The sequence below is a fragment of the Heterocephalus glaber genome, unplaced genomic scaffold (genome assembly GCF_053883595.1).
Source record: "Heterocephalus glaber isolate CG9 unplaced genomic scaffold, H.glaber_assembly_v1.0 deba00001457, whole genome shotgun sequence".
Taxonomy (NCBI): domain Eukaryota; kingdom Metazoa; phylum Chordata; class Mammalia; order Rodentia; family Bathyergidae; genus Heterocephalus; species Heterocephalus glaber.
The window spans coordinates 3,172,036-3,190,967 of NW_028258305.1; the positions used below are offsets into that span (position 1 = coordinate 3,172,036).

Here is an 18,932-nt window from a genome sequence, read left to right on the forward strand (position 1 = left end):
CTCTCTCTCTCTCTGCTGCTCTCAGTTTTTATTTTATTCACCAATACTGGAAAATGTAGATTAACTTATACCCTTAAGTGTTATTGAAGGCAGAGCCTCTACCCAGAGTAGCAGAGCCTCAGTAGCCTTCAAACATTTTCTGAGTTTGTCTCTCTACCAGGACAACTCACTGAGTAACATGCCTGGGAGAGTGGGCAAAGGAGTAAGGGTTAACTGTCTACAGAAGTGTTTGTGATAATGCAGAATTAATCCTGATATTTAGAGGAGGGTGACTTTAAGTAAAGCAAACCAAGCTAAAAATAGTAACATAAAAAATTTGCTCCTGACATTAAAAAAAGTCGAGCTTTTGACATTTATTCATCTATGTAGCTATGTTACAACCTGTTTACATTTATCCTTTGTTACTAATATTAAAAATGTCCTGGTCAAACATTTTGCTGATTTTAAAATATTATTTTATCCATAAATTTTCATTTTGTCTTCTTTAGATGCCATTAAATCTGTATGCACTTACAAAAATATCTACCAAAATATTATGATTATAAATATTTTGAACATGAAATTCATTCAGAACAATAACCAAAAGAAACAAATCCCCCAGTGGCATAAAGCCCAAATCTGCAGTTTCTCACATCTCCAGGAGAATTCCTGCAGTGAAAACAGCAGTACTCACACAGACAATATAAACTGTTACTCTGCTTGAAAAGTCACAAGGGACTACACAGGAAGAGCGACTATATATTGCTGTTTTCCTTTAGAGCTCTAAATGCAGGGATAACTTTCACTGGGGAGCTCTGACTCACATGGATATTTTGTAATGGAATCGGGCATATTCAAGCCACGTAACAGAAAATTATGTGATCACCTTGCCATTACAACTTGATTGAAGTTTTTGTGGACTATTCACTATTAAGGTTCACTAAAGAACTCACTAATGATATTAAATCTTTCTCTCTGAGGTGGTCTTAGTTTCTTTTTATTAGTGGTTGTTTCTAAGTACTTCAGGATCACACTTAGAAAAGCAACATTATAAACATACATACTTAAAATCACAAGTGCACACAAACTCCTAAAGCTTATAACTTATGAAAGTTGACAAAATTGCAATAGAGAACTTCAAACAAAACTCCTTCTTTGGTGTATAGAGCTAGGAAACAAGTACTAATACTTTGGCAAAAAACTGTGAGAACACAGTGATTTATGAAATATTCCAAGTCCAGAGGGATCATTTTTTCTCTCTATCAAAAATGGTCATTGCCCATATTTAGTTTACATATGTCATTTAGAATCCACTTACTGTTAGATGCTGGAACAGCCACGCCCTCATGATATTTGTGGCTACTTTGGGAAAGATGCCACGCTTTTTGTGACGCTTTTTGTCCTTATCAGGGTCATCATCGTCACCTGTGCTGGGGGAAGCTACACTGTTGTCCAAGCCATCACCTGCAAACATAGTGAATCAAATTTTGACTGATGCTACCTTGACATGCTTTATTCAAATAGAATGCCTTTGGATATAAACAAAACCAAAAGAGCAATTTAAATGATTATTAGTTTCTTTGGTACTTTTTTTTTCAAGACAAAGAGAGAGAACAAGACCTAGGCTCAAAAGTCTAAAGAAATTCTTCCAAAGAACAGTGCTAAAGGTCAAAGGGAATGGGAGGAAAATATCCAGGAGGCTCTGTTGCCATGGTAATTATTCCAATATGTATAACTGAGACACATTATGTATAACTCTACTGGGCAGTTAAAATATGGTGGCAGCCATCACTGATGCTGTCACTGCCTGGGTATTTGAATCCCACATATAGTCATTGACGTCAACTTGTAAGAAGATGCATTTAAGAGTTCAACTATTTCCACCAGTGATTTATCTTGAGACTATTTAAACTAGGATGGAGAAATGTAGATAATCCATCATATAAGCAGTTTGACATAGAAATGCTTCAAATAGAATATAAATTTTTTTATAATAAGAAGAGCGTCAAGTTTAGTGAGGGAAAAACCCTGTCATAGTACTTTAATTGGAAAAAAATTACTATTTAAATAAAATAAAGTGATGCTAAATAAACAGCAAATTGGAATTCTATTACACTAATAACACAGGCAGTGTCTAAAAGTCTAGATTTAATTTTTTTGTCACTGAAAAGTCATCTAGTAACATATTCTTTTGTATTGGATCATTTTTTAAACTAATTTTTGTTAGAACATTTAAATAGTTTTTCTAGAAAATATTTTGGCTTGTGACACAGTGAAATGAAAAATGGTATTCCTTGATAGTGCCATATTTGATATGAAAAAATGAAATTTCCACCCATATAATCACGGCATCCAAAATAAGTCACAAGGTCCAAAAGGGAAGTAGGCATTTTCTTCTTGGCACCAAAATCAAATGGGAAAACAACAATGGACTCAACCCACACATTAATAAGTAGCTAAGCTTCTGTCAGACATTCTCTTCCATTGAGCTTCCCAGGGCCACACTCTCCACTGGAGCTACTGGCTCTTAGCAATGAACAGGATGATTTGTGCCTAGAAGAAGAGCTACAGCAGCCAGGCTTAGAAACGACGTAACAAATACACTCGGGAGCACATTCACTGGCTTAATAAGTCATTGGAGAGCAATCTACATGCCCCAGAGAACCTGACACTTTGGTAAGACAAGTTTCCCAGTGACTGTACATTTGGAAATAGCTTCAGATTCATTTACATAGGTTCTGTGTTTCTCATTTGTGTTTTTGAGGTCCTGCATACAGAAAGAATTCTCTATTTTGATTTCAGTTACTCAGCCTAATCTATAGGATTTATGTTGTAACTCATCAATTGTTCTTAACAGCTGCCTCAGGAGATCCACCCACCCCCTGAAAAAAAGGTGCCCTCCAATTTTTTTTTTTCAATTGCCTTGACATTCTGAGCTAAATGTGAGAAACTTTGTTGGGTGAGGAACAGACTAATTTCAACACTGCTACTATTATTACAGTATATGCCACAAACACAAAACTTTGGCAGAGCTTTCTCTGAGTTTTAGCTCTGATTAGTTTAAAATCCATAATTATATTATATTTAAAATCTTTAATGTACATTGTTAAAGTTCTACAGAATCATAGCCTATGTTCTGACTGGAAAAGACCATGAAGACCCCAATTCTAATGACACCATTGCATCAGTGAGCAAAGTCCTGTGTTTTGTGAGTGGTTAAGTTCACGTGGCTATAACATGGATCTGTTGGGGGCTGAAGTGGACCAGACACCCACATCCTTAAACCAATGCCCCTTCCACCCTACCCAAGTCTTTATTTGCATAACCAGGTGTTTTATGAGAACTCCCCTTGGGTTTGCCTAATAAATTCTTTGAAAGTCCAGTATTTAAATAGAGGCTTTTTATACAGAGAAGCAATTTACCATATAAAATAACAGTTCATTAAAGAAACATGAGAAAAGAAAACAAGTCCAAAGATTTTAAATTTCCATGGGCTAATCCACTTTCAATATATAAAAAGGTAACCAAGGAAAAGAAATATATTACTTGATCACTGATTAAAACTGAAATGCTTCTAACCTAACATTACTGTTTTTCCCCACCTCTCCATGACTGTTTTCCACCTTTAAAAAAAAAGCCTTCTTATCCATCTCAAACCCCTTCAGATTAATTTAGTAAGCAATGCCCAGTGTCTGCCTAGAAGAGAATTCATTGATAATTTATGGAAATATCTACTATAATCCAGTGGAGATGACTTTTTTCCAGCTTTGTGCATCAATAGATAATCAAGGCCTTAAAGCAGCCTTAGCTTCCCATTACCTCCGGCAAAAGAATTCCTGAAAGCGTGCCTAGAGGGCACCTGAATTATATACTCCATTAGGAGAGGAAGGCTTTCTGCATTCCATGTGTAACACTCACCAGAACCTTTCCTGTTTATTTCTGCTGTATGAAAGCAAAAGCATTAGGAACAGAATTTTTTAAGTGAAGACTTATGTAGATACAATGGAGAAACCTTTCAAGCAGGAGCCAGATCACCCCCTTCAGTCCCTGGCAGTGACCTCTCCCGAATAAAAGGTTTCTATTACATCATTAGCTCAAGCCAAAAACAGCCTTGGCTTAATGCACAGTTTGTTCTTCCTACTGTTTTTAGGCAAATACAGCTACTTTACTCCCATCTGGGAGGGAAATTACACTGCTGGGTTGTAATCTAAGACAAGATTTTCATTGGAAGCAAATGCTTTCAATCCAGTGTAAATACTGGTGCATGTTCAGAAAAGCCTAAAACAATAAACCCTGCTCCTTTCCGACACAGTTAGGGAAATGGAGAAGATGGGGAAGGAGAAGAGCATAATAAAACAGACTATTCTAAAAGCAAACACTTTCATAGATTTTAATAAATTGTTTAACCTCTTCCACTTTCGAAAATTGAAAATTGATCTCAGAACGTCTCGACCTCAGAGGAGAGTCTAAATGGTCAATTGTACCTTTAGCGTTTCCATTCACTCTGCAATTTGATACAGTCACCTCTATGTGGTCTCTGGAGGATTTATTTCCTTTTCTTATTTTTAAGATCACTAAACAAACTTGGAGAACCACCGGCCAACCACACGGCAGCAGGCAGCAGCTCTGAACCACATTTGTAAAATGTCAGCAGTGACTTCATTCTTGGAGCTGACTTCTTCTGCCACCAAATGAAGGCAAACTGAAAAGGTGGAAATAATCATAAAAATGATGCTAGTCCATAAACAAGCTTACAGCCTCATTAGGATAGCAGTAGGCTCCAGTGGGTGATTTATGCTCGTTTTGCTGATGCTATGAGGAAATGCCATAGGGCAACTTTAGCCAACTGCTAATGGTTTCTGACAGCTTCTTAGCAACTAGTGCAAGCAATGTTGTGGCGTTTGCTAGTGACAGAAACCGAAAATGTCATTTTATCTGCCCATGTGTCATGAAGTCCGTGTGGCAATTAACTAGTAGGCCAGTGACTGAGGGGCCAGAGCCTCCTGGAAATGGCCTTTGGCTATGCGGAGGCAGCCAGCGGGCCCTGGGCACACACACACTGGCTGCACAAATGCATCGTTCTAATGCAGAAATCCACTCCCTGCCACTTCCTGGGCTTCGATAAAACCCGACACTCAGGTCCCTTTCTTCCCCTTCACTGAATGACACTGAGTGTCTCTCTCTCTCTCTCTCTCTCTCTCTCTCTCTCTCCTTCTCTCTCTCTCTCTCTCTCCTGCTATCAGAAGAGTGGAGGGCAATTTGCTTTGATATGATTCTCAGAATCAGGGCAATTTGCTTTGATATGATTCTCAGAATGGCTCTTTAATTGGCAATACCTGGTTCTGTGCTCTTGGACACTGGATTCAAAGGTGCTAGCTATTTTTCTGCTCTCTCTAAAATTAATCTAAAAGGATTTAAGATCACTGAAGCAGACTCATTGCCTGTCAGATTGCAGGGAGCAAAGGAACTCTGCACAGAAACAAGACACTATTTAAAAAACACCCAGCTTCTAACAAGCAGAGGAAGAATCTTGGCCACACTTTGCAGTTTCCGAGCTATCAAAACCATGCACTGTATGTCAAACTGTCAAACCTTTCAGCGTGGGCCATTTGCCCTTTCAAATAATATTTAAGAATTGTTTTTACAAAATTTTATAGGCCATGGTCTAGTGAAAGAGGCCAACCAACAAAGAAAAGAAAGGAATTTGTACTACAATTCGTCTATGGACAATTTCTTGTGAGACCTAGGCCTGTCCCTACGGAGCAAGGCAGGTGACCTGTGGCAGCTCCCAGGCTGTCAGAGAGCTCAGATTTCAAACACGTTCAACTTAAACATCCCAGTCGCCCATTTAAGCATGCCCAGGCATTTAGACTGTGCTATCTCCTGCCTTTCAAGGCAGGATAAAGCGGCATTTATCGTATTCAGGCCATTCAATGGGTCAGACTGACCGTGTCAGCAGGGGCTCCTCTCTGGAAGGTCAAAGCTCTGCTTCCATTTTTCTCTCCCTACTAACTCACTCCTTCTCTCCCCCTCTGGGTGCAATTCCCAAAAACCCACTAGGAGTGAAGCAAAAAACGCCCCTCTCCCATACCAAAAAATCTTACCTAAGATTTGTAACACAACTCATTTGAACTCCATGTGTCAATAGGCCATCAGGTAAAAATAAAATGGGCTGTCTCTCACAGGGCACTCTATGTCATAGAGGCAAAACTTCTAACGAGGGATATATGAACTTTCAACTGCCAGGGCAAATGCACATGTAAGGTTGTAGACCCTCTTGTTTGGCTGGAAGCCAAGATAGAAGCCACCATAGATTCAAGAATACTTTCATCTACAGTTTTGTATTGAGGACCCCATAGTTGTGGGATATATCCTATTTTTAACCTTTTCTTTTCTCCTCTTGCAGTATTTAGGAATAGAGAGTTTGTCCTAAAGTGTACCTAAAGTCAAGAATCGAGCACACTGATAATTTCGTCTTTCAAAGCTGTGGAAATTCTATTTTGCTTTGAAAGCTGTTGAAATGGTCAACACAGTACAACAGTACAAAAGCATGCTGGTGAAAATATACCTCTAGTTGTAAGGTGGTTAAATTTTCACTCAAATAAGAATATTGTAGTGTATTGTGATTGATGGTCAAAAGAAAGCACAGCAATAAGAGGTCCTTTTACTCCTGTATGTTTTCTCCCATAGCATACCTATAATGAGAAAACAGGCCATCTTGCCTCTAAATCATGTGTAAAGCATTCCTGCCTTTCTAGTGGCTGCTGGTACAAATGTCAGTTTGGAAAGGTTGGGTTCCCTTTGTAGTGGGCTATCTGCATCTACCAAATATTCGGGAGTGTTATGGAAATGTAAAATCTACCGCAACGCCCCCTCTCCACATTCTGGTGGTGTCTACTTAGCCAGAAGCCAGGTAGGATAACTTTTCTGTGTTATGTTAAGGGGATAAATGGTGAGATTTATAGACATCCTTCCTCAGGAACCAGCCAGACTACTTCAGAGGTCTTAGGGAGGTGTTTTGTCATCATTTAGAATGCATAATAGTTGCCAAGATCATTTTTCTAAAGCACATATCTGATCATATCACCCTGGCACTTAAAATCCTTCTGTGGCTCCCTTCTGCCTTCAAGATAAAGGTCAGACTTTTCAGCCTGGTATGGAGGGCCCTTCGTGATCTCTCTCCTGGGTGTGTTTCCAGCCTATTACGCAGGCACTTGCCATCCCACCTGGTCCTGAGCCCACTTGAAGTTCTCATCACTCACTTCTGGCTCTCTGATTTGTCATGTTTCCTTAGGTTGGTCCTTTCCCCTATGGCAGCTTTTTCTTCCTTTTCCCAGAAACATGGCCAACTTCTTGGTGACCTTTAAGATGCAGCCCAACTGTCACCTCCTATAAGAAACATTTGCTGGATTTTGGTTGGTCTAATGATGCCCCTGCAAACCCCACCCCTGAGAAACTTATCTTCTCCCGGCATCCCTCTATCCTCCTCCACACATTGTCCTCTCCTAGGAAACTGACCTCTGCATATGTCCTCTGAACCTGATTACAGCATATCTGAGAGAAGCAGCCGAGTCATATACCTCTCTATTCTCTGAAGGCAATGCTACCCAAATGTAATGGGCACAGTATGTCCCTTGTTTATCAATGAAATAGTGAATGAATTAATGCATTCTTTTTTCATTGCATGGAGAAAACCATAATTGTAATTACTACTTGTTACATTTCTTTCTCAGACACATGCAAATTAAACTCTTGAAAAATATTCACCAGTGGAATTTGATAAACAACTATCAGCAAACATAAAAGAAATGCATTCTCCAAAGCTAGGATGTTTCCTGAGAACTAGAAGTTCATCTTGGGCAAAGAACAGACTACAAGTTAAGGTATCAGAATTCTTTATGTTTGCCATAGCCCTTTAGAAAGACACCACTACTTCCTGCAACTGTCACTTACAATGATTTATCTGATTCAGTGTCTTGTTTGTGCATTTTTCCTAAGTTCAACCTTAAAAAATAAAGCAAAGGCTATGTGTTTCAGCCTGTATTTTTCCCAATGAATCAATTACTGCATACCCCACCTTTATGCACTTCCCCATTTTACTATAGCAAAGAAGTAGTTGTTTCTATGCAAACAATTTGTTCCTGAGCTCGAACTCCAGACCTGCACTTTCAACATATTGATCCCTTAAAACTCTGGATTTCTTTGGTTTTCCCCAGTAATGGTACCAGCCTTTCCCATAGCAACTCTGTACACTGTTTCAGCAAGTTTCCAGCAACAGGTATTCTGAGGGCCTTGGTGTCTGGCACTGGGGAGCAGAGAAAATGTTGTAGGATCCTAGGTAACATTAGGGAAAATTTCGTTACATATATTGAAACATATTCCAACCCTTAAATCTAATTACACATTTCTAAGAGAAACACAGTGTACTTCAAGTATCTGCAAATCTTGAAGCTAATATGTAAGAGTCAAAATCCAATGATCAATGTGTATGTTTCATTTTAATTAGAATTCTGTTAACTCTTTGGCCTCCCTCTTAAATCTCTTCTCATCTTTAGGTGTTTAAGGGTTCCTTGTTCTCAGTTTGATGTGATTTGAAGTTGATCAAAGAAAAACAACTAAGGAAAGAACATTGTTGTGTATTTTTTTACTACAACCCACAGCTGAAATTTTTGAGGTGATTCTTTTGACAATCAAAACAGTTAGTTCAGAGCACATGCTATGGCCATGCTAAGTTCCCCCAGAGGCTGAACAAATGCCCCATGGTACCAACACACCAATGACACTGAGAGGAAAAAGAGCTAGGGACAGAGGAGGAGAAAATTAACTTCTTAGCACTTATTTTTACAATGTCTTGATATGCTTCCTAAAGTTGACTCCACAGAGTCTTCCTACAAGACTTTCTCTTCCTACTGGAATTTAGGTTTGTCAAATGGTTTCAAGAAATTGTTAATAGGTAACTACTGTGGAATGAGCTCATAACCTTATTTTCCCCTTATTTAATTGACAGGAGAGAAACCTAAGGAAAGAAATAGAAAAACAGAGCCTGTAGAAAAATCTCTCTTCCTGTGAAGGCATTATCCTCCTTTTCTAAAGGGTAAAATGTATCATTTCAAAATGAGCCCCATATATGTAATTTTCTTTTGCATTAGCAGCCACTGTTGTTATTCATTCACTCCTTTAACAAAAATGCACTGAACTCCTGCTATGTCCCAAACACTATGCCAACACCAGGGGACACAAATGGTGAACAACATAGGAGGAATTTCTGTTTCTATCAAGCATTCCAGTTAGAGGGAGCAGATGTTAAACAAAAAAGTCATAGTAATAAATGTTCAGATACAAACTGAAGCACTTAATCAGAAAGAAATATAAATCTATCTATGTGTAAAATAAACGTGTTGACCTAGGCTGGAGAGAGTTTGAGCAGAACTCTGAAGTGTGGAAAAAATCAGTGAGGTGTAGTGGGCACCCTAAAACGGTGGAAGACTGAGAAAAGTGTTCCAGATAATAGGAAGAGCAAGTACAAAGGCCTTGCTCCTGTGGCAAGACACAACTGTGCAGAAGGAACCTGGGACAGCAAAGATGAGGCTGGAGGGATAAGAAGAGCAAGGCCATACAGGGTCATACGAGTGTTTATACCAAGGGTACTAAGAGTCGTGTATATTTCACTGGCATTGGCACTGCATGCACTAATATTACCTAAATTTTGTCAAACAAAGCCTCATTCTTCAATGAGTTTTTCTAGTTCATCCTCACATATCCCCCAGTTCCAACCAGATTGAAGAATGAAGGATGATGGAAAGCAATGAGTCCATTTAGGTAGATCTCAACTCAGACACAGATTACATTCTGACACTGATTGATAACTGGTCTCTTGAACATTTAGGACATATTTTCACATAGAAACAAGTTATGAATAGTGTTGAGCCCCAAGGCCAGCTCAGCAGATGCAAAGTAAATCATTAAGTGAATGAAGTACCAAGTGACAAATGAGCCCTGGGTGTGTGAAGTCAAAAGGTACAAGAAGAAGTTGAGTTTCTTCTCATATTCCTGTGCATAGAGTTGGCATAGGAAAATATTGAAATAAGTGGCATTGTTCAGTGTCTCTCTGCCACTGCATACCATCCCTTCCCTGAAGGGTGCAAGTGTTCAACACCTGGAAGAGGCTCTCAACCCTACTACCTGGACCTGTCCTCTCGGGTGCTGAATTTACCCTCATCATCTCCCATTAGTTCAAAATGTTCATCCTTTTCTGCTTGTTGATCCAAATCAGACTTTAGGTACAAAGCCACTCAAAAAGAATAGTTCTGTTGAGGAAAGAATGACAGATGCACTCTTCATCTTGCCCAAAGTCCTGGGCATTTTAAAAGATGTTTTGAAGGAAATGAATCTGACTCTTTAAATGGCAGAGTTTCAGATGGAAAAAAACAAAAACAAAACAAGTAGGGATTTTTGAAACACACATCTTGTGTTGGGAAAGATGTTTTGTTTTGCTTTTTAAAATCAACAGATGCCACTCTCATGAAAGAGCCCAGTGTGTTTCCAAAATGGTTGTTACATCTCTCTCCCTCCTTCTCAATTTGCCACCTCCCCCACTTGTAGATTTGGAAAGCCATGTGTTTCTGAACACTCCAAGGGTTTTTTTTTACAGAAATTGCCATGACAGTGCATGGTGCTGTGGCTATAACACAGTGAGAATATGAGCCAGAGAACGAGGTTGAATATCTGTGTGTATATGTAGGTCATTCATAATTTGGGTGTATATAAGTCAGGATTGCCAGCCTGTTGAAATAAATTTGGAATAACTTCTTTGCTATAAATAACAAACACAACTAAGCTTCTATCACTTCATGATTTTTCACTGTCAACACAAATAATGTAGAAAATGTTAACTGGGTGAAAAATATGGAAATAAAACAACCAAATAACTGAGACCCAGAATAAAAATATTTACTGAATTTTTATGGAACACACACCAAAAGAACACAAAATCTCTAAAATATTACTGTGTGTTTGGGAGGATTAAATCAAGACAGTGGACTCTAAGTTCAAAGAATACAAGAATTGTAGGTCAGAATTGGTCAGCACTCATATTTAGAATTTACTTAAAATTAATTTAAATTTTTATATAAGTAGAGGACTGTGGATAGATACAACATACACAAAGAAACTGAGTTAATTTTTCAAGATTTTTTTCTCCTTGAATCATTGTACTTTGTTATTTTGAGATAGGAATACCTTTTTCTAGTAATTTAATATGACTTTTGGGTTTGAATTCCCCTCAGGAGAACAACAACAAATTAGTTGCCTACATACAGAAGACAAACAGCAATGATGAATAGGAAAGAAAAAAACCCCAGATTTTACTCATTTTTCATTTATGTAACATATTTTAAACAACTAACACCATGGAAAATCCCTGCAAAAACAGCATAATTTCTTAATGGAATCTTAGAAGCTTCAGGATATGAGTACACTGCAAGAATATCCCTGAAATCTATATATTTACACTAACAGTAAAACAGAATGGAAACCCCCCAGGTTTTTTTTTAACATACTTGTAAGCATACAGGTAAAACAGTACAAAGTAATAAACTTATTTTGAATAAACAGCTCAGAAAACATTTTGAGAACCAGTGCCTTGCCTATTTTGTAAAATTATTTTAGTAATGCAAATTCATTACTTGAATATGTATATAAATCCTATATTAATGGACATAAATTTCTACAGAACCACAAAAGTAGATTTTTTAGGAAAAAAATTGATGTCACAGAGGATAAGGGGGGAGGGAAGCAGAGAGACAGAGAGGAAAAGGAAGAGGAGAGAGAGAAAAGAGAGAAAGAAGAAAGGAGCAGAGAGAAGAAGGGAGGGGAGAGAAGGGAAGGGGGAGAGGGATTGAGATTTATTTTGGAGATGTCTCCAAAAGCATATTTTTAAACTTCTGTAGTACTCTGCATGTGTGTTTTTTATTATGTATGCATGTATATGTATATGTGTATATACATATACTTTTACACGATAAGATACTACTTATTTACTAAAAGGTCACTTCTTCAACAAACTCAATTATGTAGAATACACTTCAAATTTGGATTTTAAAAAAAGTGTTTCTGAAATCCAGTTTAGAAGCAATGCTCCTCCACTTTGGCCACATATAGAATCATGTAGTCGCTTTTATAACTCCCTGGTGCCTACACAGCATTGGAGACCAATTAAATTAATTTTTTAGAGGGTGGGGTAAAACCTCAACATTAGCAATTTTTATACAGTCAAGTTTGAGAGCCACTGGATTAGAACTAGAGATTGATATGGTTAAAACTCATATACTTTCTTCAGAGAAATGACCATTAGATCCTCAATCAGAGAACAGTTACATTTTCTTTAGATGTAGTTCTCAAAAGTTTGTTCATCTGGTTTCTGGCCTCATAGTTTGTAAACTGAGAGCTTTATGAAAATACAGCATAATAAATGGGAAAAAATAAAAATAAGAAGCTAAAAGAGCATTGTACACTAGGGCCCTTTAGCATATTGAAAAACAGCCCTATAAAATGCTTAAGAGACTGTGTGAAGAAAATTTATAGCACAGTGCTATAACTCATGTGTCTACTGACTTCAAATTTTAAAACATTTGTTATGATCAGATCTGATAGAGCATATGTGCAGCCTGGAAATATTTTCATCAAAATATCATTACAAGTTGTAATATTTTAAACAGTAGGATTCTATTCCTCTGGACCACATCATTGTTGAATGACACCAGAGAAATCATGATAATGTGTCTGTATCCTATGGGAACTCTTCCCCTGTGAGCTCTCTTCCATGCCTTGAGTGGCCAGACAGACCACTGCCTTCACAGCAATGATGGCTATGAGTTGGTTAAATGTGCTGCAACCAGTCCACGCTCCAACTCTTCCTGGCATCCAGGAAATCTACGTTCAAGGCACTCATGGGCAATCTTTTTTTCATCCTGCCCTATTTATTCCATTCTCAGTGATATCAGGGTGTGAGAGAAGGTAAAGGTGTGTGCAGGCAGAGCCACCGGACAGCTGAAGGTGGAACACAGAGAAAGAGACAGTGGACTCAGCAAAGAAAAAGATCCTGGGGTAAGGAAGAAGTTGGAGGAGAGAAAATGCCAGGGGCCAAGGCTGCAGTGGTGGTGGTGGCATGGTGGGGTGCTATTCTTTCCAGTTAGGTTTCTTTCAAACAAAGTCAGATGGGCCTAGGTTATGAAGTATGGAGTAGTAAGTGTTTGGGGAGAATAAAGAGGTATTAAGTATTTTTAGAAGAAAAATGAATGAAAAATAAGTTGAAAAAAATAAAGGCTGTTACTTTTTTTATAAAGTCACCTAAAAATCCAACAGTTCCTAAAGCAGAGGTTTGTGAACTACAAGAATGAATCTATTATTGTATGAAACCTTCTTTCCTTTGATGAAGGAGCCTCCAGTTCTTTTGTGGATTTGTAGTGCCACTCATACCAATCACTCAGATAATTAGGGACAAGTGCTTGCCTTTTAAAATAAGCACACTTTTCAAAGCATTGCCTTGACTTTGGTGGGTGTGGTAAAATAAAATGAACTTTCTACAGCAGCACTACTCAAACCTTCACATGTATACAAAGCACCTGGTATCTTGTTAAACTGCAGATTCAAATTCAGTAATGGAGAAGCCTGAGATTCTGCATTTCGTACATGCTCCCAGGGGCTCTGGGGACTGGGGTGCCGGTCCAAGGATCACACTGTGTGCACTTTAGCACAATTTCAGAGAATGCTCCCCTCTGGGCAAATAAAGCCAGAAAGCATGTTGAGTACATGTGTATACTTTGCTAAAGAGGAAGATGTGGATAGCCTCCCTTCTCTCCATGCAATGAACACTACCTGCCCTGCTAGACAAGAATGGCAACAACTCTACAAGGTCCTCACTTTGAGTAGGTGACATCACTGACCTGTCCACGACTAAGTGTCATTTCAGGATGAAAAACATCTGCTTCTTTTTAGTGCCACAGCCTCTCTCCCCCATATCTCCTCATTTTGGTACCAGGGATTGAACTTGGGTCCTTGCGCTTGTGCAGCAGGTGGCAAAACCACTGAGCTAAATCCCCGGCCTATCTCCTCATTTTGTAAGAGAACACATTTTTGCCTCCTTCCTTGGATGTATCATAAGAGGACAGTTTAGCCCCTGAAGTTGGATTGTCTGGGTGTACGTAAATCCCATTGATCACCACATAATAGCTGTGAGACCCTGGGGAAGTTATTCAACCTCTCTAATCCTCTCCTCTGCCCCTCTGGAAACAGAGAACCTAGAAATAGTCCTTGTGCCTTAAGAGTTGTTAGGCACATCAAGTAAAACCAGCTGCTTAGAAATGTTTGACATTTCACCTTCCAGGAGCAGCTTAGCTCAGTGGATGAGTGTTTGTGTTTATTTTGCTAGTGAACGTTTCCTTTGAGCAAGGAGGTATCTGGACCCCACACCCAAACTTTAAAACAATTATAGCTATTCTTGTCTTCTCTTCCCATCCCATTCCTATTCCTAGGAGCCCAATTTTTGTAAAACAGCTACACTCACTCTCCTATCATTGCATACCACCCTTCCCTTCCCTTCCCTTCCCCTCCTCTCCCCTCCCCCTCCCCTCATCTTTGTCTTCCCTTCCCTTCCCTTCCCCTCCTCTCCCCTCCCCCTCCCCTCATCTTTGTCTTCCCTTCCTTCCCCTTCTCTCTTCCCTTCTTTCCCCTCCTGAGAAACCCTGGAATGAAGTTTTCCAGGTATGCTTTAGAATAAAATAAGTAGCTGCGCTGCCTGAACAGGACCACTGAACCACACTGGCAGCTACTGAAAGATGAAGATGCTGGAAAGCAATTTTTACTAGTACACTAGCCCCCCATTTCCACACCCTATATATACTGTGCTTTTTCTATGTATATGTCCTTAAGATAAAGTTTAATTTATAAATTAGACACAGTAAGAGAATAGCAACAGTAAAATCAAATAATTATAACAAGATACAATAATAAAAATTTACTCAAAACTTGTGAATTGTTTATTTCTGGAATTTTCACTTAATATTTTTGGACCAAAGATGACCTTTGGTAACTGAAACTGGGGGAAGTGAAACTGCACATTACAGAGACTACTGTAAAAATTCTTATTTCTCTAACCAAACAGGTTCATTCACAATAACTCTGCCCTCTAAGTAATATTTCTGCAGCAGTTGTTAATGGCAAAGGTTTTTGCTTTGTTTGTTTGTTTAGTAATATGGAGAAAAAGTTCTACCATTCCAGAAAATATCTTCAAGATACAGGACAAATGAGATATACTACAGAAAGATAAAGCTAACTTTTCCTGTCTCATCTAGATAGTATGAATAATAGAAATACTAAAAGCTAACAATTATTGAGCATGTACTAGGTACCTTAAACAATAGATGACATTGATCTTAGATCAAATAATCCTTACAAAAACTTTGGAAGCTCAAGTTAAATTTGTTATTGTAGAAAAATAAAACAATCAGTTTCTTCTGTATTTAACAATAGTCATTTGTTACATATTTTTCAAAGATGTTTCCATAGCAATGGAAATAACATATTTATTACCAGATGATTAAGGTAACACAGAGGCCCTACATCTTGATAAGTGCTTTTCCGAATTATCTTCTCTAATCCTTGCAATATCTCCACTGCACAGATAAGGAAATCGGCACAGGCTGCCATGCAGATAAGGAAACTGGAGCTCTTTGTGGATCTGAACTCAGATCTGGCTCGAGGCTAACTTCCTAATCACTCTAGGACTACCCTCTCCTTTTAGTCTCATTAGATTGGATAATATCAATGAAGGTGCATCCTTAATCTCTGAAAGCTCTTCAAGGGTGGTAACAGTTCTTTCTCCCTGCTCCTGCCCTCACAGCTGGCAAAAATCCTCCCTGAGTCAGATCCATTTTACTCAAGTTATAGGGAACCAACATAGAAGCCCACAGTCTTGGACTGGCACGTGAGTGTTGCAGAGTCACAGGGAAGGAGAAAGTTTAGGTGCAAAAAACCACCTCAGAAATATACAAAGCAATGACAAATACTAAATGTTTATGGACATAGAGAAAGTTCACCAGAATGGGAAGGTTTTGGCAGTCAAGAACAGCCACATCCCAAAACACGGAGGGAATTTTTCTGAATGTGCCTCCAAAAATCAAAGGAGAATATGGTATTTTAAAAGACTTCATGTCCAAGGAGGAAGCAGAGGGGAATCCTGTCCTGGCTAGAACATGCAGCCCCTTCCTGCTTTGGAGCTCCAGGAGGAGGCCTTTATGAAACAACAAGCATGGCCATGCCTGAGACACAAAGAAGCCCAAAGCAAACATTTTCCAGCACCATACAAACATTTCCAAGTCTGCATCAGGAATCTGAAATTCAGGAGGTGCCTGCCTCTCCTGAGGCTGCTGTGTGCTCTGGGACACTAAGAAACTCACACTGAACAGGAAGGCCAGGCTGCTCAGCCAGCAGGGAAAGAGACCAACTCATAACTCCAGGGGAGTTTTTCTGTCACTGTTTATGTATAACAGAAGAGAAATATCCCGTCCTGGGACAGTGGGAATGCACAAATGCAAACAAGGCGGTCTCGTGAAACACCAGGCTGGCGTGAAGAACATGCACACACTGACCCTAATGCCACAGGGAAGCCATGGCCCATCCACTCTGAGCAGTGAGCACAGCCGGGAAGGGTTTTCAGCACTGAAGCCAGAGGCAGGAAAACCTGAAATCTACCTGGGGCAAGAAGAAAGTACATAACAGACACTTATAGATTATTCCCTGCTCTGCTTGGTACCTTCCTGGGGCTGATGATGACCCCAACATTAAGCTGACTAGAAAGCTCTATTGCCCTCCCCTCCCTTCCCTTCACTAAGCCCCTTCTTTCCCAGGCCTGAACACTGCTCCTGTGAACCGCTAGCTGGAAGGGATCCTCCCCCTCCAACAGACTTCAGAATGCCAATCGAAGGCCTGCTTGACTTCTGAGTTGGCCTGTGGCCTAGAATTCCTTGTTGCCAGCCCCACCTTGCAGACTGGGCACGCTGAAATGCCAGGCCTGAACTTGCTACACCCTTTGGACACTCTATCTAGGACCACCCAGCTGCCTACACAGAGGCCAACTTCTATATGCAGGTTAAGTGCTCCAAAGCCGCATTCCTCCTAACAAGGGCCGTGTTTCTGCCCTGTCCCAGCCTCCTCTTGCTTGCAAAGGGCTCTGTGTTGCTGGGGTCTAGCAAGCCTCCTAAGACTCAGCGTTTCCTGCTTTCTGGTGTACCAAACTGGGAAACAGGCCCAAGTCACATCCATTCCAACCCAAGGGCTCTCAGAGAAGATGATTCCACTCTGGATAACAAAATGGGGTGTGGGGAACACTCCAGTCTCTTGGTGTCTCATACATACTCCCAAATTTATTTCTTCCAGAAAAATCTCCAAAGCAACCCTCCATAAATCAGGAATCTCTGTAATATTTAGGTAACGAGTACCCTCCTGTGCCATAGAGACAACTAGAGGAAAGAGCAAGTACTACTAGCACAATCTGATTTGAGAGGAGCAAAAAGACAGGAAAGGTGAGTGGTGCAAGTTCACAGCTAAATACCAGTTTTCTCTCATCAAAAGTCCAAAGTGTGATCAAGTTTCAAAAATAGGTGATTTAGCCAGGTGCAGTATACACGCCTATTATAATCTCAACTACTCTAGAGGCCAAGGCAGGAGGATAGCAAGTTTCAGGCCAGCCTGGGCAATTTAGCCAGATCCTGTCTCAAAATAAATAAATGAGTGAATAAAAGAAAAAAAAGGAAAACAGGCCAGAGTTGTATCTTAGGGTAGAGAGATACTTCCCTGAAATAGGAGTGTGTGTGTACGTGGGTGTGTGTGTATGTAACTTAAGCGAGAGTGTAACTCAGTGGTACAGCAGTTGCCTAGCATGTGCAAAGCCCTGGATTTGAGCCCCAGCACTGCAAAAAACAAAAACAAAACAAAGCAAAAATACCCACATATATGTGTAATTTTAAAAAATCATCATGCTGTGGAAAGATGATCTCCATCAGAGAAGCCAAAAAACTTTCAAGGTATGAAGTGTGGCTATCTTGAATGAAAACTAAAATTATGAAAGATAGCCCAAGTGATTGTTGTTGCTATTAGCTGGCCAACAGCCTCTCTTCTACACTGGCTTATTTTATTAAAAAAAACCCCAGGAAAGTGTGTGTGTTGGAACTACGCTTAGGCTCTCTGCACGTGGGATGACGGTCTCAGCTTCTTCTGAAAATTGGCAATGAGTCAAGAGCAAATTCCCAAGTGGTCAGAGTGATTTCACAACATTGGGCCACTCTTTCTCATCTTTCCAAGTTCCTTACTTCCTTGGATACATGCTCTCAGGGTCAGATCCGGAACTGAAGTCCCAGGTCAGTTACTTTCTGTATCAATCTCATGAAGTGACTCAATTCTTCCTTCGTACTCAAAACAGTGGTGGTGATAGGGACTAGCTAATTCAAAGAACAGCATGAGAACAGGTGAGATTATATATACATGAAGCTTCTTGGGAAAATGTGGCATGTTGTAAAAATGTCCCGTCCCTTGGAAGAACTTCGGGACCATCCAGTATAGGGGTAGGTGCATTTTCTAAGTGCAAATAGTTATAGCTGGTATTACAGTAGATTTCCATGGCCTATTTGTAAGCAACCATTCCTACTTAACTATGAGCTCCTTATGCATGGTAAATGGTCTTGTTTATCATGTATAGCCTCAGGGCCTGGCATTAGCAGGTAGTCGGTGTTTGTTGAATGAGTGAAATCATAAATCTATTTAGATTTATTTGAGATTATTTAAGATGGTTTAGGGGTTTGGTAGAAAAGTACATTTAAATTTATAAGCTATGGTACAGAAAAAAGTAAGTTAATTTTTTTACCCTGAGTATGTATATCATATATATATATATATATATA

General features: G+C 39.5%; 1 protein-coding gene across 3 annotated transcripts in view; it reads right to left on the bottom strand.

Annotated features, from left to right (window-relative positions):
* The window catches only part of Meis1 (Meis homeobox 1), a 136,614-nt gene that overhangs the window by 61,426 nt on the left and 56,256 nt on the right, over positions 1–18,932 (bottom strand). For all 3 annotated transcript variants that reach the window (XM_004849949.4, XM_004849953.3, XM_021262531.2), the window contains one exon: positions 1,298–1,443. In XM_004849949.4, coding sequence (XP_004850006.1) covers positions 1,298–1,443 — 146 coding nt within the window. The remainder of the gene's footprint in view (positions 1–1,297; positions 1,444–18,932) is intronic.